At 32.3% G+C, this 22,807-nt stretch overlaps 1 protein-coding gene across 1 annotated transcript; it reads left to right on the top strand.

Annotated features, from left to right (window-relative positions):
* The first annotated feature begins 14,999 nt into the window (after nt 1–14,999).
* LOC134699552 (craniofacial development protein 2-like) lies at nt 15,000–16,664 on the top strand. Its single transcript, XM_063561142.1, has one exon. It carries the CDS (start codon nt 15,000–15,002, stop codon nt 16,662–16,664), a length of 1,665 nt encoding a protein of 554 aa, XP_063417212.1.
* Nucleotides 16,665–22,807: the final 6,143 nt, after the last annotated feature.

A 22,807-nucleotide genomic window follows, 5' to 3' on the forward strand; every position in this document is an offset into this window, starting at 1 on the left:
AAAATGTTTTGGTTTACACTTTTGACAATTTTACCCAGAATGCATTAGATTCTTAAACGGCGAATTCTCACTTGATAATGATACTCACCTAAGTTAATACTTGTTATAGCTATTAGAATAGCAAAATTCTTAAATTTACATAAGTGCCTGAATTATGAATAGGAAGATATGGTAAGATTGCCAATAGGACAACTTTTAACAAGAGACCAAATGACATAGATATTAACAATTATAGGTCACCAATACAGCCTGCATAACAATTAAACTCAAGCCATACTGCATAGTTAGCTATAAAATGTCCCGAAGTTACAAAATTAATTTAAAACAATATAAACAACAACAATAACGACCTGATTTATGTACAAAATAATGATCGAAGACCAAATATGCCAAACAGTAAAAAACGACAACCACTGAATTACAGACTCCTGATTTAGAATAGACACATCCATCATGTTGTAGAATTATATTTGTAGGTCCCGTACCTTTGACAGTGGTGTTACAGTACAACACAAGAACAAACTCTACGAATCGGTTATAAAGAACGTAAATTGGCATATCAAAACAAGGCAGGAATATATCTAACAGGATCAAAGAGTGGAGATATATTTGAGAACATTCGAATTTCTATTCGAAATCTTTAAATACTAGTTAAATGTTTAATGATTGTCATTGATTTTTTTCCTACTTGTTCACCTGTTTGTTTTCCTATATCTTTCAATACTCGGATATCGATTAAGGAAAGCTTTAAAATTATCAGTTTACCTTATAATTGCATGTGTTTGCAACTGTAAACGTTTTGGTAATTCGAGGATGTTAAGTTAAACTGAAGTACATCATGCATTATATATGCGAACCTTAAAATACTAGATATTTGCATATTAAATTAGTACCTTCGAAAAATGAATGGAACTGACGATCGCAATTTGGTAAATGCCACCGCCTTCATGTGTTATCTATTTCCCTGAACAAGTGAAATAAACATGCAATCTGTTTTTACCACATGCGAAAACTTAAGATCAATCAAAGATTAATATTAAGAAAACGAATAATTGAATATGAATGGTGACGGATTATTTTATTTTGAAACATTTATTATCAGAATGATATAAAAACATAGGTCCCTCTTTCTGAAATAATAATGATGCTTTCTTTTCTTTCGTCGATACTTCATGTTTTAATATTAATCAATTTTGGTATCAATTATTTGTAATTTTATTCATGCAAGGAACACAACTATGACACACCCGTTGTTTTTCAGATACGCCGCTGTTTATTTTTATCGCGAAGGTTTTAGCGACATTTCCTCAGAGTAAATAAAGTGTAACGCAAGCTACAAATGTAAGTTATAGTTGTAAAATTGAGTGCTCTTCTTTGCTAGATAATTGCAATGGTTGTGATTATAACTGTAATATTTACAAAACATTGGCTTTTACGGAATACTAAAACTGTCAAAACATGTCTGATTTGGTGTTTTGTTATTGTCTTCAACTGTGTTCTCTATCTGGTTTTTCGAACTTCATGATTCAAACATCACAGATGAATCTGTTGTAAAATACAAGTCATATGTACTTAAAAGTAGCCTTGAATGAACAATGAGTTTATAAAAACAGCTCATGAATTTGCAATTTGCAATACAATTTTGTCGTAAGAGGATTTTGAGAAAATGGATTTTATGATACAAGTAGTGTTACATGATGATATATGAATCAATTAAAATTTGAGATTATTTAGTTATAATGAGTTATGATTAGTTACACGAAATGCTTTACTATCGAACATTTTCAATCTTTAAGATAACAGCAGGGCATTTTGCATCTTAAGATGTTAAGGCCTTTATGTTCTGTCCACCGTTTCCGGTGAACTGATTCAGTGTTGGAAATTACCATTGGAGCATTTATTTCTAATTGCGTTTTCACTTTCGTTTTTCGTACAAGCATTGACTGTTTTACGAGCTAATATTTCGCTATTAACGATATATAACGAGACAATACGTTTTTAAAAAAGAAAAATAATTAATGTTCTTTTACAACTATTCTTCTCAATCAACATAATTTGTTTAGGAGAAAAATAAATGCATTACATTACCAACCAAACTGGCATTCAATTTTCTTATATCAAGATAAACTAATATTCGTGTAATATAATATTACATGATTGAGAAACTTTTTTTTTTTTTACGTGACATCATTTCAATGCTCTTCGTATTTGTATAATCGATCATTCAGTCAAAATGATATTCAAGAAATGCAAAGAACACATGGTAAACTAATTAAGGAATGTATGACATGTATGAAGAACAAAATCTGTTTTACTATATCCCTTTTTCATCATTTTTTATTTTGTTAATAATCGTGCAGCGTTCACACCACCTATATTTATTGAGATGATCTGGATACATTTGATATTAAACTACCGTCGATATGTCATAAAAATCATGTCATTTCGTGCACAGTCTTGTTAAAATGACATATCACATTTTTTAGAACAACTTGATTTCCCCAGGCTAACGTTACGATTCTCACAATCAGCAGAAACATTTAACTTTGTTAGAGACTCCAAGTCCTGACGGTCCTATATGTAACAATATTACTGGTCATTTCCTGGTCTGTTGGTTTCTATTATTCGTTTAGATATCGTATCTTTACTAAAACAACGATTCATTCATAAATGCAATACTTAAAAAGTGTGAGGTAAATTGTATTGTTTGTCTAGTATCTCAGATCCGAGAAATAAAAAAACATCACCCCCGCCTTTTGCTGAATACTCCTTAGAGATGAACGTTTTTTTTTATGCTAGCAATACAATTTTTATTATAATGAATATAATGAAAGTAGTCCGGCGGCTTTGTAAAAAATTGTGCACATCCTGTTACAAGCATGCAATTTGGCATAGACCTTCCTCAACTATTACTCTTTTATTTCAGATAGGGAGGCATTTGAAAAAATGTCTCACTTCCGGTAAAATCCAAAATGGCGGACGTTATACTTAAATCAGCCCAATATCGAAGGCTAGCGTGTAAAATGTCCTATTATCATGCTACTATCATAATATTTGGTACAGACCTTTGTGTTTTACTACTTTTGGATAAATTAAATAGATAAGATGTCTTCAGAAACCCCACTTCCGGTTAAAATCCAATATGGCGGACATTGTACTTAAATAAGCTTATTTTTTAGGGAGGGTAATTGAAATGTGTTTTAACGAATTGCTACTATAATTACATTGTGTATGAACCTTTCTTTGGTGTTTCTGGTGGAGACAATGTATAAGACATATGTCTTAAAAACCCTTACTTCCAGAAGTATCCAAAATGGCGGACAGAGAAATATCAATTTTTTATTCAAATTTTCAACTTTTTTCAAAATGTAAAGAAAATGATTTTATTTTGTGCTGGTCATTAAACGTTTGGCTTTAAGTTATCCCCAAAACCACTTATTCTAGCATGTTGTAAAAGCTAAGATATAAAGTTGACACTTCCGGTAAAAATATGACGTAAATTTTAAAGATGAGTCCTCAATCTATTTCTTCGATTTAGAGTTCTGGATAGATTGATTTAAACAAAATGAATACATGCTTATTCACAGTCACCACCACATAAATAACCGCGGCATCCTTTCTTACATCCATAATATACAAGCTTCTGAAAAAATTATGAGGTCTCAGAAAGAGTTTTTTTTTAAAGGGACCCTCTTTGTCCCTTCGCAATCCATTTGTGACAAGACTAGGTAGCATAAGAGTCAATCCAAAGCTCGTCTCACTAAACACCTGCATTAGTATATTACACGTTTTACATGCTTGAAAAGACTAGAACAAGTCGTGGCTCACTTAAAATGAGATTTTCCTTTTGTGCAAAAATTGACTTTCTTGCTTCGTTAATCATGTTAGATCTGATAAGTTTGTACAGTACAACCCTGGTGATTTAGGCTGATCAATCATCATTCTTTATGTTAAAGTCACATCTTCAAATACCATTAACGTCTCCCACGCAGTCTTTTATTTCCCTTTTCAAGCAAAGAGAGAACAGTATCACAACCCGTCATAAGGTATTGGTCAGAAATAAAACTGTGTGATCACTCATTGCCTAGTGCATTTGAAAGGCCATTGATAGATATTAATCCACAGATTTTTGCCTCCCCAAATACAATCAATAGTTCGTCTGCCCCTTTGTCACGGAATAGCGAAATACTGGTAGTTTGAAAGCTGCTAAAAGAAGCAAGGGCAACATTTAGGGGAAAGAAAATACACAGACGAACCCAGGATTAAAAACATCCTCAAAGATGGGAAAGTTTTATGAAAGATGACGACAGTAAGAAAGAAATTTTAAGTTTTCGTTCACAGGAGCTTGCTCAATACAATTTTGAGTACAAGGTAGTTGAAGCAACAAATGCTCATGATGTTTAGTGTCATCCACCACTTGATGATGTTTCAAGTTTAGCAGCATGTTTACACGAAGAGACTGACACTAGAATCAAGATAGATGTGCCTGATGCAGTGAAACATAGACTTAACTGAGTCATGACTCAAACAGTCGATACTGATGTCATTGCTGTTTCGCTATTCCGTGACATAGGGCAGACAAACTTTGGTTTGCATTTAGAAGGGGAAAAGTATAAGATATATATCAATCAATGACCTCTCAAAGGCACTAGGTATTAAAAGATAACACGTTCGCTGAAAAAGGAACTGCGTTGGTGACATAAATGGAGTTTGAAGATGTGACTATAGCCTTTAGAATGATGATTGACCAGCTAACATCACCATATGGATTTGATGTTTAATGTCATTGAAAACGATACGTGGTTTTGTTGGAAAATAAAAAAAAAGAAACAGATTAGGTTAACAAGGCAAGAAAATATGTGTTTTTGCAGAATTTATTAAGATGTGAGAAACAATATCACAGTCTTTGTAAACGTTGGAAATCAGCTCTCCGATTGTGAATTGCGGCCTAATGAGTATGCTGATTGCGTATTATGTCCTTACCTAAATAAAATACCTTGAAACTGAAATACGAGTGGATGAAGTCTTGGATGCGTATGGTAGTTATAGCAACAAATGGTCAGGATATTCTATCTTATCCACCACGTAATGTATTTCAAGTTCAGCACCAAGTTCACATTTATAGGCAGACACTAAAATCATGGTGCATGTGGCTGATGCAGTGAAACACGCACTTAAACGAGTCATGATTCGAACATTCGTTAATGATGATGTTGTCACTTCTGTTTCGCTATTCCGTGACATAGGGGTAGATGTTGTGTTTGGGAGGGCAAAAGACTTTGGATTTATATCTATCAATGGCCTTTCAAATGCACTAGGCAATGAGTGATCTGAGTGATCTGAACACTTATTGTTATCCATGTCTTTACATGTTGTGATATGGTTCTCTCTTTGCTTGAAAGGGTGGAAAAGACTATGTGGGAGACATTGATTGCATTTGAAGATGTGACTTTAACAAAAATAATGATGATTAATCAGACTAAATCACCGGGGTTTTACTGTAAGATCGCACAAACTTAGCAGATGGGTATAACATGGTTAACGAAGCAAGAAAATAACTAATTGCGCAACAGGGACGGCTTTTCGAGGCTATTCCCTCAACTTGGTCTAGTCTTTCCCAGCATGTAAATAATGCAATATACTTAGGCAGGTGTTTAGGGAGACGAGCTTGGGATTGGCTCTTATGCTACCCACTCCAGGCGGGGACAAAGAGGATAACTTTTGAAAAACTCTTTTTGAGGCCTCATCATTTTGTCAAAAGCTTATACATTGTGGATGTAAAAAAGGATTCCGCGGTCATTTTTAATGTGGAAAATCAGGTATCACGTGCACTACGATGTGTGCATGTCATGATGACTGTGAATAAACATGTATTCTTGGCCAAATAGTAATAATTTTAAATAATTTTAGTACTATAGTGATTTAATTTTGTTTTAATCAATCTATCCAAAACTCTAAATCGAAGAAATTTACGTCATATTTTTAACCGGAAGTGTCAACTTTATATCTAAATATTTACAACATGCTTAATGGTTTTGAGGATAACTTTAAGCCAAAAGTTAAATGACCAGCACAAAATAAAATCATTTCTTTACATATTGAAAAAAATGAAATTTGAATAAAAACATGATATTTCTATGTCCGCCATTTTGGATATAACCGGAAGAAAGGGTTTTAAAGACATATGTCTTATGCATTGTATCCATCAGAAACACCAAAGAAAGGTTCATACACAATGTAATGATAGTAGCAATACATTTCAGTTACCCTCCCTAAAAAATAAGCTTATTTAAGTACAATGTCAGCCATATTGGATTTTAACCGGAAGTGGGGTTTCTGAAGACATCTAAGCTATTAAATTTATCCAAAAGTAGTACAAAACAAAGGTCTATACCAAATATTATGATAGTAGCATGATAATAACACATTTTTACACGCTAGCCTTCGATATTGGGCTGATTTAAGTATGACGTCCGCCATTTTGGATTTTACCGGAAGTGAGACATTTTTTTCAAATGCATCCTTATCTGAAATAAAAGAGTAATAGCTGAGGAAGGTATATGCCAAATTTCATGCTTGTAACAGGATGTGCACAATTTGTCTGAAATATGCTTGTAGCCGCCGGACTAATTGGGGCACTTCGGATTAAGATTTTTTTTTTCATCTGTAAAACCAGAATATTTCTTTTTCATCAAGTTGGGGGTCAGAATATTTGTCAAGGAAAAATTCATTCCCCCCTTTTTTTAAGTCAAATGGTCGATCCCTAACTGCTAGAAAAGTTTTCCGAAAAATTTGCATTGAGTTCTACGTAATGAACATTTAAATGCAATACAGTTTAAAAGTGTGAACAAATCGTATGTACAGGTAGTTAAACATGGTGTATAGATGTGATCAAAATTAATGTGAAACCAGCGGACATAGACAATAATAGTGCATTGACTTGACATATTAACGATATAAGGATGAGGCTTAGAAACGGGGAAATGCGAGCCTGTGCCGAGCTTTTTCCCCGTTTCGGGCCGAATCCTTATATCGTTGATATGTCAAGTCAATGCACTATTATTGTCTTAATACTGTAATCTAAAAAAACATTTTCAATTGTTGTTTAGTGTGTTAATGTTATTTATTTGATTTAAATATTGGGGAAAATCCCCCTTTAAAAAGGCCTCATATCACACAGGTGGAGAAATATACAACACGATGAAATGTACATCATTACCTTGTGAAAACCGCAATCAATGATGAACGAATTCGTTTGTTTACAGACTAAAATATCAACAATAAACATAAAACATAATGATTTATAGGTTGCAAACAAAAAATATTAATAAGTGAAATATGTTTTCCCAAAAATTGTAAAAGAAACAAGTTTGAGTCGTAAAACGCATCGTTGTTTACATTGGAAACAAGAACAGGTTGAAGAGGTCGTATGCATAATTAAATATAATTTCGACAATTTCTATTTAAATATTCATGAGGAAAAGTGATATCAGGTCAGTGACTGTATATGACATAGATATATACGGTCAACGCATTTTGACTGCTCAAATAGAACGAGTGCAGTATAAATTACATAAAACTAATTGTAAACATGTTTACTGTACATGGCGTTTGGTGTGAACACGGCCTCATTGGATTTTCCTCTTGACATTATTTAGCTAAGTGTTTTTGTTCATGAAACTTATTGGTCATCTTGTTATGACAGTTCAATAAACATAGGTATGATTACAAAACATATCACCAGATGTTAATATGCGTATAATTTGGGTTTTATTTTTCGTTTGTTTTTATTCATTGATTTTGTATGATAACGTATATGTTTGTTATTTACCGTTGATGATTTTACGCGCGTCTGGCGTACTAAATCAGAATCCTGGTACCTTTGATAACTATTACAATAGCAAGCTGTAGATGAATAGGATAAACCCTGCTAATCATAACTGAGTGAGATAAAACATCAAATGAGTATTTATATGCCATCTTGTACAAACGATAAATATACATATCTTACTATGCGGTATGGGCTTTACTTAGTAATAAAAGTCGGTTGATGAACTTTAGCTGTTAATTACTCTTTTGGATATTTTACCATTATATCACATTTATTTTTTTATTTTTTTATATATAAAATATCAAAAAGCAAAAACGACAAAGCTCACAAACATGGAATGTAAATCAAAATACGATGTGTATTTAACGAGATATGCCACAAAAAGGCAAAAGCACATCCACAAACAACCACTCACAACAACCACATGGTAATATATTGTGAACGATCATCTCCCATTCTTGTAGATATATAATTTGCATACCAAACAAACGTATCCGATAGCGAATCGGTGTCCATGTTAAACATTGATCAATAACTTACTATTCTAATTGTTTTATTTTGAACATACTGTTCTTCTTGTTCTACCAAATGTGCCCTGTTAAAATCCTTCATGTTTCGAGTGAATAAGTAAGTAAGGATCTGCTTTAAAAAAAAAATTCAGACTTATTTACTTTGGTCAATTCATGACTTTCTCTCTGCCCGACAAAGGTACAATGTAGTCAGTAACCTACACTACATTTACAACTATTGATGCGAAATCTTAACAATTGTAATAATACTTGACTGATTTATAATGAAACATATAAACAACATTGCATTTACAACAAAAAAAAATATAAATTATCTGAACAAAATCGTAAACCGTTAACTATACTAAAAGTTTTAATGTTCAACCAAAATTTAAATAAAAAAGGTCGTTTATGTTAAAAAAAAATCTTTCATGAATGCCACAAGGCAGAACTTGGCTATTTTCTAACACTCTCTTGTAATGTTCTGGCAATAGCATGGTCTACGCTCTCTCAATGTGGTACGTACATTGCAGATATATTTAACCATATGTATTCCCTGTGCAATGTCAAACGGGGATGTGTACCAACAATTCTTAAAAAAATATATTTCAATTAGAAAAATCAATGTCTAGCGTAAATATATGCGGCCCACTATCAAGTACACGGATACATATTTAGTCATTTACACTTGTTGTTGTTAATATTATACTTAATGTTATGAGAATGAAAGTTTAATTTGAGGGAAAAGAAGGTGTTAGTCACATTCAAGAAAACAAATACTTAATTTATTATAAATCATTTCATCAAAACGAATCTATATTACTGCAATTATTTTCTTAACCTGTTTAGTTATACTTCATAGTAATAAAAGTTAAAGACATATAAAACTTCAGAAATAAAAAAAAATAATGCACATGTTAACTTACTTAACGGCTATTTGTTGTATTAAAATCTCAATACCTACTCTTTTTTCTGACACAAATTCTGTAATTTGTCCAAATTGAGATAAAGATATGTAAACCTTAATAAAATACGTTTATAATACATGCATGCATTTGTTCAATAATTGGATTAACATTATTTTAACCAGTCACTCGTTTCATATGACTTGAAAAACGATGTATATAGAAGTCTACGAAAATTGAACAAAAAAAATCCAAATATCATACTAAATGCTATCTTGAGTATTAGTCTCAACTTAAAGAAGTCAATAATTTTGCGATTTCATTGCAGAGGGAAAGTAATGTACGTCTTTAATCTCATTATTTCTATCATTTTGTCAAATTACTTTCGTCTGATCTTAAATGATATGATCTAAACTATCACTATCTAAACTGACTTCGTATAATTATATAGTTCTCATCTGAAAAAATCTAATAACTCCTTGTCGGGATGGTAATATTTACTTTCGGTTTCGATTATAAAAATGCTAGTGACACCAAACGAAGCCTAAATAATACGTAATGATGCTTTAATGTTGTTATGACAGACCTCTTAGTAAAACCGAAACATTTATTAATCAGATTTGGGTATTCTGAATTATATGATAATGAGACAGTTATAAAGTTAACAGATATTACAGAGTACGATTCCCAACCTTTTGAGAAAAACACAACATGTAAAGGTTAAAAAGGAATTCTAAAGAGTATTCACGATTGTATACTGTCAAAGATCATATGTTCCAATCTAGACAAATAATTTACTGTTCTATTGCCATGATTCTATGTTATTACTTTCTTTTCACGAGCTTTATATGGTATTTGTTTGCCAGTATTTAAAAGCAATTAAATCGCCTGAAGAATAATATGTCTTAAACGTTTATATTGCTTCATCTGATGGCTAAATATTACATGTAAATGTGTAAGTACTTGTAATTACTGCTACAAAGGCAAACATACAATATAATCATTAATTGATATTTCTGAAAACATGATTAAAAAAATATCTGCAATGTTGCATGGTTAGTATGTATGTTAAATATACTAATTCCATTTTGAAATTCATATTTAATCATCTTATTTTAATAACATTCAATGCATTGAAGGATCAAACATAATTCCTGTATCACCACATAAAATCAGTCGATGACCTTAAAGAGGAAAGTTATAAAAGGAGCAATGTCGCAGGTTTTATCTTTTGACTTGAATCAAATGTCCTTACGTTGACAAAATGTTCCTTGAGAAATTCCAATTTTTTTTATTTTTTTTTATTTTGTTCGGAAACAATCTTTTATCACTATTTGAATATGAAAGGTGAAGGATTATTTTATTTTGAAATATATATTATCAGAATGATAAAAAAACATAGCTCCCTCTCTTTGAAAGTATATTGATGCTTTCTTTTCTTTCGTCGATACTTCATGTTTTAATAGTAATCAATTCTTGTATCAATTATTTGTGATTTTATTCTCGCAAGGAATACTATGACACGCCGCTTTTTTATTTATACTGCGATCATTTTTAAGACATTTCCCCAGAGTAAATATAGTGTAACGCAAACTACAAAATGTAAGCTATAGTTGTAAAATTGAGTGGTTGTCTTTGATAGTTATGTGCAATGGTTGTGCTTACGACTGTTGTATTTACAATAAAAATGGCTTTTACGGAATATCAAAACTGTTCTTATCGAAGAATAGACTACGTTAGCTGTTTATCATGTATGCTTTTTAAATGTTTTCTCTATCTGGTTCTTCGAACTTTATTCGAGCATCACTGATAAATCTGTAAAATACAAGTTCTACATGTATGGAAATGAACTTAAACAAATTAAATGTAGACTTGAATGAACGATGATTTGATAAAAAAAAAAGCTCATGAATTAGTAATTTCCAATAAGATTTTGTCGTAAGAGGATTTTGAGAAAATGAATTTTATGATACAAGCAGTGTTACATGATGATATAACAGTCAGTTGATATTGAAGATTATTTCGTTATTATGATTTATGATTAGTTGTAAGACACGCTTAACTTTAAAAAAAAGTTTCAATCTTTAAGATAACACTGGGGCATTATGCGTATTTAGGTTGTACGGCCTTTGTGTTCTTTCTACCGTATCCGTTGCTTACACATGATTCAATTATGTGATAACCATCGACACAATGTTTTTGAATTGCGTTTGCCCTTTCATAATTCGTACCAGCAATGCTTGTTTTACATATAGTGTTTCCATACTAACGATATATAACAAGACAATACGTTTTTAAAAAAGAACAATACTTTATGTTCTTTTACAACTATTCTTCTCAATCAAAATATTGTTTTTTTTTAGAAAAATAAATGCATTACATTACCAACCCAACTTGCATTCAATTTTCTTGTATCAAGATAAACTAATATTCTTGTAATATAATATTACATTATTAAGAAACTTTTTTTTTATTTTTACGTGACATTATTTCAATGCTCTTCGTATTTGTATAATCGATCATTCAGTCAAAATGATATTCAAGAAATGCGCATAACACATGGTGAACTAACTAAGGAATATAAGAAGAACAAAATCTGTTTTATTAAATTACTTTTTCATCATTTTTTTTATTTTGTCAATAATCGTGCAGCGTTCACACCACCTATATTTATTGGGATGATCATTTGCTATTAACCTGCCGTCGATGTGTCATAAAAATCCTTTCATTTCCTGCACAGTCTTGTTGAAATGACATATCACATTTTTTAGAACAACTTTATCGATTGACTACGAGAGTTTATTATTTAATTTCCCCAGGCTAACGTTACGTTTCCCAAATCAGCAGAAACATTTAACTTTGTTAGAGACTCCAAGTTCTAACGTATATGTAACAATATTACCGGTCATTTCCTGGTCTGTTGGTTTCTATTATTCGTTTATATATCGTATCAGTTAACGCATGCACAATGGGATATCATGAACTTGTCAAACCACCTGATCTCACACTTTTATATTTGGTTTTCATTAATATGTTTGTCTTCTTATCCAGAAATTCAATGTCATTTCATCTTCAGTGGAAGGGAAACTTACAAAAGATCTAAATGAAAAAGGGCGAAATCTACGAAAGGGACAAAACAAATAATAACTCTAATTAAAACAGTTAATAGTATTCCCTAAAGGTAAAAACAAAACCGACACGAAACTAGCAGCATTTCTGGATATCAATTTCTTTTTTTTTACTTTAAACTTTTCATCAAAGAAGATTTCACAAGAAAGAAAAAAAAAACACTACCGGATATAACATTGGAGGATTTGAATAAAGTCTCTAACAGGATGTGTATATGCTATTCAGAGTCCTTTTACCTTGTATACTACATATATATTGCAGTCACGACATAGCGACTTTGTGCATCATAACATTCAACAAGATAATTTAAGATGTCACTACTTAGCATAAATATCTTACTTGGTTACTGACTCCAAATCATGCCGGTCGTAACATAATTACCGGTCCTGTCATGGTCAATTTGTGTCTGTTGGTACTTATTATTCGTTAAGATAGCAAACAGTTAACTTCCGCACAGTGGTAAATTATTACCTTGTCCAACTACCTAATCTTACACTTGTATATCTTGTTTTCTTCATCATATTAGTTTTTCTTATTCTAAAACGAATGGTATTTCAAAATAAAACGGATATGATCTTCACAAGAAAATTACACGACCAGAGAAATAAAAAAGCAACATATTCCAAGTGATTATTACAATTGATCAGTCGGCGTAAAACAGTTAATAGATTCGACAAAATAAAAAGGACAGCAAACTAGTAAAATGTTTGTCACATACGCCATATATCTAATTGTACAGCTGATGTCACTGCGTTGTCTGAAACTAATTCATACACTACCAATGTGTCTCATATTTAGTGCGACGAAAATGTCAGACTTATTTCAATTGAATTTTAAGGTCCAGTTTTGGCCCAAGAAATTATTCCAAATTTGCACATTATGTTTGGATATAGTTATAATCAAGACATATAAATGAACATCAACAATGAAACACATTTTCATATGGTGATGTCACAAATATTATTTCTTTCAATAACAGTTCATTCCGTTCATGTTATATGTTTGGGTGAAGGGTGCAGTTTTCAGATCGTAATTAGTTAACATTTGTGCATTGTCGTATTTGCTGTATATCATCCTATAATCAGTAATAGTTAAACGTTTTGACATCTATATTTGCGTTCCTACGACAACAAAAAAACATCGTCTAGAAAATTGGTCACTAACAAATTTGAAGTTTCCGCATGAGCCTATCAATGAATGCTCTCTCAATGACATACAATTGTATTAAAGTAATTGATCTTTCGTATGATACCCTTAAGGAAGACTGAGATATTACAAAACAACACACAACACATTATGTAGGTGCATTTCTTCTATGATTTCTTTTTACTTTGCTATATCTGCTTAGACGTCTAGTTTTATGCTTATGTGTATAGGATACAGTGAAATAAAAAGAAATGAGAAAATCTAGACTAATTATTTGACATAATAATGTTATATGATAAAACAATAGTGTTGTAATGCACAGAAACACGTAAAATGTATAGGAATGACAATTGCACCATCAATCATTAACGTTAACAGTACGTAACTAAATGATGGATTATATACTGATGCGTAGTAATATAATGTACATATAAATATATGCACTCGGTTCCAATGTAATCAAGGATTACTTTGATAAGAAATCTTAAAGTAGTGCCTATGTTGTAAATTGTTTCCTAGAATTTGTCTATTTGGTTTTTTTTTTACTTTTTTAGCCTGGTTGGTGTCAGTTTATATTTTATCTATGACTTTAAACGTCCCTCTGATATCTTTCGCCCTTCTATTAAGGCCATCACCGATATCAATTCATAATGATTTTTCGATTTTTAAAGGATACATGATTGAATGATTTGATAATATATTTATAAAACGTAATTTCTTGTATCAAAGGATATATTTCACTCGCAATTTTTGAAATCCTCAGTGACCAGGATTTATTTCAGTTAATACGATTTGTAACTAATTAACATCATTATACTACTGTTGCCGTCATTTATTAAAAAAAAAAACCTTCCACTTTTGTGTTGTTGCTTGTGTCATAACTGTGTGCTGGTGGTTGTTCCACAGGGCAGTAGTATGCGTCTAGTGTGGTTGTTTTTTTTATGAAAAGCAACTGCCGCTGGCTAGCTTACATATGTGAGTGAAAAGAGAGTCGAGTGAGTAAGCCTCTCCTGCCAGTACATAGCCTCTACACTGTCAAGACTTCTACAGTGCCTCCCCGCGACAGCACATGGTAACTGGGATCTAGTATCTCAGGCTTTACTGTAGAGGATCTTGGAGCAGCAAGGGCCCTAAAGATGCAGAGTGTAGGCCCACCGGCGTGTGGACACGTCCTTACTCTCATTAACCTTGCCCCAACTATGGGTAAATAGCCGGTTAGATGAAGATCGTTAACTCAGGAAGGTAATTTATCTAGGAGAAAGAAAAACTCTGAAATAAAAACGGGCAGATAATGGTTCGTCAGCCTTGGTCGGCAAGTTATCTAAAGGAAGGAAACCTCGACAAAAAATCCCTGGCCCTCCAAGTAGGGGGTTCGGCATAGGGCCAACAACTCTATCCTGTAAAAAGAATTAAGTTACGGAAACAGCAACAAAGGAATCAAAAACAACCGCTGTGCGAATAGGCCTTCAAGAAAATAGTATGATTGCCAGTGGTGAAAGCCGCAAGGTGGCTGCTGGCAGGAATGAAGTGCTGAGCGCTAAAGCAAAAACCAGAATAGGATTCTGGAACGTACGTACTATGTATGAAACTGGGAAACTTGCACAGGTCACATCAGAAATGAGGCGATATAATTTGCACATTTTGGGAGTTAGCGAGAGTAGATGGACAGGTTCTGGTAAGATAAAGACAGATTCTGGAGAAACAGTTCTGTACTCAGGGAGAGATGACAACTATCATTTTGAAGGAGTAGCCATCATCCTCAAGAAAGACACTGAGAAGAGACTTATGGAATGGAAACCTGTCAAAAGTAGATTGATAACAGCAAAATTTAAAGGAGTGCACACCAACATGACCCTTATACAATGCTATGCACCAACAAATGACAGTGATGAAGCTATGAAAGACACCTTTTACGAACAACTACAAGCTGAAGTGAGATTGGTACCACGTCATGATCTATTGGTGGTGATGAGTGATTTGAATGCCAAAGTGGGAAACAACAACACTGATATGGACAGAATAATAGGTAAACATGGATGTGGTACTATAAATGATAATGGAGAAAGACTAGTAGAATTATGTGCAGCTTACAACCTGGTTGTAGGAGGAACACTCTTTTCACATCAAGATATACATAAATTAACATGGTGTTCTCCAAATGGAAGGGATAAGAACCAGATAGACCACCTTATGATAAATGGTACTTGGAGGCGTTCATTACTCGATGTTAAAGTCAAGAGGGGAGCAGATGTTGGTAGTGACCATCACCTTGTTACTGCAAATATTAAGATGAAATTGAGAAGTACAGGACGTAAAACACTTGTCCCCACAAGATATGATATTGAAAAATTACAAGATCACAAAGTAAAAAATGCATTCATCCTCCAATTGAAGAATAAGTTTCAAGCTCTTACAGATAATCCTGACATGATCCCAACAGAAACAACAGAAGTCAACTCAAAATGGGATCAAATAAGAACAATTTACGAAACAACTAGCAAAGAATGTTTGGGTTTTAAACAGGGTAAAAAGATGAAGAAATGGATAACACCAGGTACATGGAAGGTCATTGAAGAAAGACGTCACATGAATAAGAAGATTCTAGACACCAAATCTGAACGGTTACAAGAAAGACACAAAGCAAACTACAGAGTACTAGACAAAAATGTAAAGCGAATGGCTAGAGCAGACAAAAGAGCTTACATGGAAGACCTTGCTAAACAAGCAGAAGAAGCAGCAGAAAAGGGCGAACAGGGAAAAATCTACAAGATCACAAGAGAAATCTGTGGCAAATTTCGTAACACTAATGATGTCCATATAAAAGACAAAAATGGAAGGCTATTAACAACAGAAGACGAGCAAAAAGCCAGATGGGCAGAACACTTTAAGGAAGTACTTAACAGGCCACTGCCAGATGACGAAGCGATAGTAATTGAGGCAGTTCAAGACTTGGAAATTAATATCAACCTTCCAAACAAACAGGAAATAATTAAAGTAATAAAATCTTTAAAAAATGGAAAATCACCAGGTCATGACAACTTGAATGCAGAACTTTTCAAAGTTGACCCAGAACTCGCAGCTGAAATTCTCCAATCATTATTTACATCAATATGGGAAGGAAAAAAAAAAATAAAAAAAAAATAATACCAGATGATTGGACCAAAGGCATAATAATAAAGCTAGCCAAGAAAGGAGCTTTAAGCGTCTGCAACAACTGGCGAGGTATAACTCTATTGTCAATTCCAAGTAAAATCATGGCCAAAATTATTATCCAAAGAATAATAGATGCAATTGATAAACAGCTAAGAGAGGAGCAAGCAGGATTTCGTAAAGGAAGAGGGTGCATCGACCAAATTTTTGCTTTACGTAACATCATCAAACAATGTACAGAATGGCAAAGGCAGCTTTACATCAACTTTGTGGATTTCCAGAAGGCTTTTGACAGTATCAACAGAAAGACCTTATGGCGAATACTAAGAGCATATGGAATTCCACAGGATATAATTGAACTGATCAAAAGTTTTTACAAAAATTTCACTTGCAGTGTAGGGCATAGTAACATCTGGTTTGAGGTAAAAACAGGTGTTAGGCAAGGATGTGTGATGTCTGCTCTTCTTTTCAATGTCGTCATTGATTGGGTGATGAGAAAAACAACAGAAGATGCTCCAAGAGGAATAAGATGGAACCTTTCAGCAACATTAGAAGATCTTGATTTTGCTGATGATCTTGCTCTGTTATCACATACCCACCACCATTTACAAGAGAAGACAAACCGCCTTAATACATTTGCCAGTCAGGTTGGACTTAAAATCAGCCTAACAAAAACAGAAGTCATGACCCTAAACATCGATAACCCAGCTCCTGTCCTAGTAGATGGAAAAGATCTTCCCATCACAGAAACATTTACATACCTAGGAAGTACAATAAGAAACGATGGAGGTGCAGGAAATGACATTGCGAACAGATTAAACAAAGCTAGAAATATTTTCAGATCATTAAACAATGTATGGAAATCATCACAGTATAGTAAGAAGACCAAACTTAAACTATACAGGAGTTGTGTTTTATCTACTCTGCTATACGGATCTGAATGCTTATGGATGACATAATTAGATCTAAACAAACTGTCAATTTTCCATACCAAAAGCTTAAGAAGAATCCTACATATTTTCTGGCCAAATAAAATATCAAATGAAGACCTTTTAAGACAGTGTCATCAAGATAGCATGGGTACAATATTAATGAGAAGGCGTTGGAAATGGATTGGGCATGTCATCAGAAGAGATAGAAATTCCATCACTAGAACAGCTCTACATTGGACTCCAGAAGGAAGACGTAAGCGAGGTAGACCAAAGAACACATGGAGACGTACTGTAGAAGGAGAACTGAAGACCATGAATAATACATGGGGAACAGTAGAAAAGATGGCCAAAGACAGACAGAAATGGAGAACCTTTGTTGCTGCCCTACATGCCGATGGCATACCGGGCAGTAAGTAAGTAAGTTGTGTCATAACTAAAAACATTTTTGTATCGGGTTGTTATTTGCAAAGTGTAACACTAATCGTGTAAATAATAGAATGAAAACTGCTTATCCGGCCATACCCCTTTGGTTCTTTATGGTTTTATATCATATAGCAACGTTTTGTTTATGATTATATTTTCATTGGTGTATTTATTTTTCACATGTCAGCCTTTTTGACACAAGTTACAAAATCGTCGGTATTGGAAAACCGTTGACTTTTGAAACAGCTCAATGCAGCATAGGTGTGGTTCATGTTGCTTATCTTTTTGCCATTGTTATGTATTGTGTTGATATGAACATTTTTTACTTTGTTGTGTTGTCTTTGTGTTATCATGAAGCTGTCTGTTTTTCTTGGTTCTTGATTGCGACGTGTTATCGAATGCAACTACTAGCTAAATGAATATAGTTGAATGTCTGTGTCATATTTAACACCACTAATTCAGTCAATAACCGAGTTTGTATTAACGAATTTTGCTACGAGTAAAACTAGTTGAGCTGGATGTGCTCACTCTACCAGATTAGTTAAGAACCTCTCCAAAATCATAGTGTTGGCTGTGTTGTTCGGCGCTTCGTTTTATGTGTGTTTTATTTTAATTGTATATGTTTTTTTGTCTCCGTGCTATTATCAGATTACGTCATCTATTTTACTAATGTATTCTTTGACATATGCCGCCTTTTTTTTCTTGATTTTGCACGTGATTTTTTTATTATATTGTATATATGAAAATTCAACCAAAAAACATTGTTCATTTTAATGTCGAATATTATTGGGAAGATTTTTATTAATTATGTTAATGGCAATAATGAAAACTGACATTCTGATAATACATATATCTGTATGCAGGTTTTCAATATATTGCACTAATTAATCTTTTTAAAAATCGCAGGAAAAAAATTAAGAAACAGCTTCAGACACTACGAGTATGTCTTATGCAAGACTTCTTACTTTTTGCAATTGAAATAAAAACAAACATCAATAAAAGCTAAGTCTGAAATCAAGTGGTAAAAATGTCCTTAGTGTTACCCGTTACTCATGTTGCACTTCTCGTGTAGTTTATGTAAAACAAACTGCGTGGTGTTAATGAGGTAACCATTTGAATTGTTTTACGTGTACACCAGTTGATTACTTCACAGTGTTAAAATTTGAATTTGCAAAATTTACAATTGCAGAAAAATTTGCTAGAAAAATTTGACCAAATTTAAAGTTGTTCAACACCTGTCTCTGTATCCAGTCCTAAGTTTAATAAATTTACATACCACAGTAATTCGGAACTTAGACAATATTAATCATTAAAAAAAGAAGGCATATATTTGGTTTGTATTATAATTGATTGATTACTTGCTGTTTCACAGAGAGAACCACCGAGCTTTGATAATGCATTGTTTCCACTACCGAGACTAAAGAGTGCCTTCCAATTATAGAAACATGAACTGTATTACTCAGGTGTTGTCTATAAAAAAAGCATCCGCCACAAATAGGCTGCAATTGTTGTTCGTCTGCTTACTAGTGGTGGTACTCTAAGACGATACGCTATAAATCTTAGCAGTATCATTCAATGTAATTCGAACAAAAAATTGCGATAAATCTAAACTAACAACTTTTTTTTCTCTGAGGTCCATTTACATATGACGAAATTAAACTATTACAACTTGCACACGATATTGACATATTCATGATATCTTACGGTTTCATTGTAATTTGAACACGAACATGAACTTAAAAATCATCTAAACAAAAACATGTTTTTTGTTACCTTCTGTCATCCATTCACAAGCTTCCTGGTAAACCTGATTACCAGCTGAGAAAGTGATATATTGAACGCAACAATAACTAAAAAAAAGTGACTAAGCAGAATACGGTGCCAATTTCATAAAGACTTCACAAACAAGCATCCAGACTTTTAATCAAATATTTATTGCTTGTTAAACATGTTGTCTTTTTAGATTAATGGATATTTCCTTAATTGTAACCATGATCCAATACTCACGTAAACAACCAATACATCTTTTTTTTTTCTTTTTTTTAATTGATACTTGTTTATTCTAAATATTTCCTGTTTATAATTTCCCCAGCTGCCCAGGATGGAAACTGTGGATTCCCGTTTACATTGAAACCAACTGTCCGGGAAGCAGGAGGCAGAAAAAGTGCACTGTATTATCAGTAAAAAAAGTATGCATTTAATAATACTTATATTCTTTTATATGACAATGAGTGAAAAAAGGAATATCTTTCTAGAATGTAATACTAGTGAAAAATAATATAACATTATAACATAAACGAGTGCACCTATAAATCAGATTCACATAACATTATAACATAATCGAGTGCATCTTAAAACCATGGATTACCGTAATCAATATAAATTAAAGAGATATAAAAAAACAGACCACATAAAGTCGTGACTGTTATCTCCTGCAAGGTATGTACTTATAGTATAACATTAATTAATGTGTTTATTTTCTCTTTGTCTAATGTATTATTCGAAAAGTAACAGGGTACAGATTTCAGATGGGTTAACATGTATGATTTCCAAAGATTCAAAATATATGTAGAGGATATATTTATCCCATCATATTTGATTTTGTTTCTTATTTTCCACAAGGACCATTTTGTCAAAATAAAAAAAGAGATTTACCAGTAAAGTTTGGTTCGATTGACCACTGCTATCTCCCAAAAGCATAAAATGTTTTTAAATGTTCATCATCTAATTGAACATTCCATAATGTAAAAATATCTTTGATTTTACTAATAATTAATTTTGTTTTATTGCAATAAAAAAAAAAATGTTGCAGATTTTCAGTATTATTAGCAGTTTGGCAAATATGACATTTTCCGTTTGACAATTGCATTTTTGTAAGTCTACTTTCCGTATATATGATATTGTAATTGCATTTCCATATAAATTCTTTCATTTTATTGGTGAAATATAAAAAAAAATCAAATTGCCCCATACTATTTTCCAATTAATTTCGTGGCCATAAAAATCTTGCCATTTAAGTTGACATTTTTGATAAATATATATTCTTATTAATCATGTCTCGAATATATTTGAGTTTTAATTCTTTAGGTTTGATTTTTTTTCATTTCTGTCTAATATAACCATTTCATTAGAAAGTTTAAAGTTTCAATTCTATGTTTGTTTTTTCATTAATTTCATTATCAATTTCTAAAATTTGTAAGATGCCAATTGGTATTGAACTTTTAACTCTTGAACATTCCAATATACAGGTTTTTTATCTACAAGTTTTTCAAATATAGAGCAACAACTGTAAAATTTGTTGGTTTCTTCATTCCATATGTCTTTGATATATTTCATGTTACTATTTAGAAAGGAAGAAAAAAACAATGGCTTATTTTTAAATGACTTTTTTGAATTACCAAATAGTCTCATATTAAGTACCTCGTTCTTAGTGTTGGGATTATCTCCAATTTTTAGAAAATTAGACCATGTATAAATCATTTTCTGATAAAATAAAGGAGTATTTTTAATATTTAGTCCTTTAATATTTGAACATTTACTTAAAAAATACTGATTATTATACTAGTTGTCAAATTGTCGAAGCCAATACTTGCCAATCGCATTCCAGCTTTCTAACGGTTCATGGAGAATGCGATAAAGAGACTTTATTTGCTTACTTCTAATGAATAAGTCTATACTAAGCATGCCCATTCCGCCCTTTGTTATATCAAAACAACAAACCTGTCTTTCTATTTGGTTAATTTTTCCATCATATAAAATTCCAAATAATGTTGTTTATTTCTTTTGAATATTTTTCAAGAATTTCCCGCATTTCAATTTCATATCTACACATGGGCAATACGAATTTAAAGTTTTACCGCTAACTGAAAGTGTCCTGCTTTTACAAATACATCTTATTTTCTGTAACGATGAACAATTCAGTATGTCAAATAGGGGATTATCTAGATAATGGGATAAATAAACATGTTTGTGTTATAAACATTAATCTGTCATTCTTGTTGTTTTAATTATTTAATTTTAATTTTTTTGTATCATTACTGCAATCACTGACAATGTAGAAATTGTTTTAACATTGAAAAAAAAAGATTGATAGTGAAAGAAGACAGCAAAAACAACTATTATTTAACAAAGTTGTCAAGCAAACAGAATATAATAAGACGTATTCGTACATGTATGAATGCATATAGTTATATAACTTGTTTTTCATAAACCAAATTAATATTAACACTCCAACTCGACTTCAAAATTAAATCAACTCTTAAAGATTATTATGCACGCATAAGCATAACATAAAATGCACAAACAATGAAAAAATGAAGATATATCAATAGACAAAAAGTAACGGCGTAAATCATTAAAATTATTTACCAAAAAAAATGTGAGAAACCACAGAACTACACGATATTTACTTGTGACAGGCACATATGGAATATGGCGGAATTAAACATGATTAAATTTTGAAGGTGCCAATTGATCTCAACATGGAACAATTATGTAACAGCACAAGGAATTGCATAGACTAATAATAAAAAAAAATGATAATCTCCAATAGACATGATCGACGGTAAAACTTGTAGTCAAACAAATTCAGCACTGACGAACGTAAAAGGTTCCAACAGATTAACAAGCAAATGAGGTTCGATTTCAGAGACCCATAGCATATGTCTGCAGTTAACAAAAAGACTGGAACAGGAACGGACTAACAACCAGAATATAACGGAAGAAATGTGTGCCATTTTAAATTATGTTATCGGATCACTGCTGAAAAAGATTCATTTCATA

The sequence above is a fragment of the Mytilus trossulus genome, unplaced genomic scaffold (assembly GCF_036588685.1).
Source record: "Mytilus trossulus isolate FHL-02 unplaced genomic scaffold, PNRI_Mtr1.1.1.hap1 h1tg000070l__unscaffolded, whole genome shotgun sequence".
Classification (NCBI taxonomy): Eukaryota; Metazoa; Mollusca; class Bivalvia; order Mytilida; family Mytilidae; genus Mytilus; species Mytilus trossulus.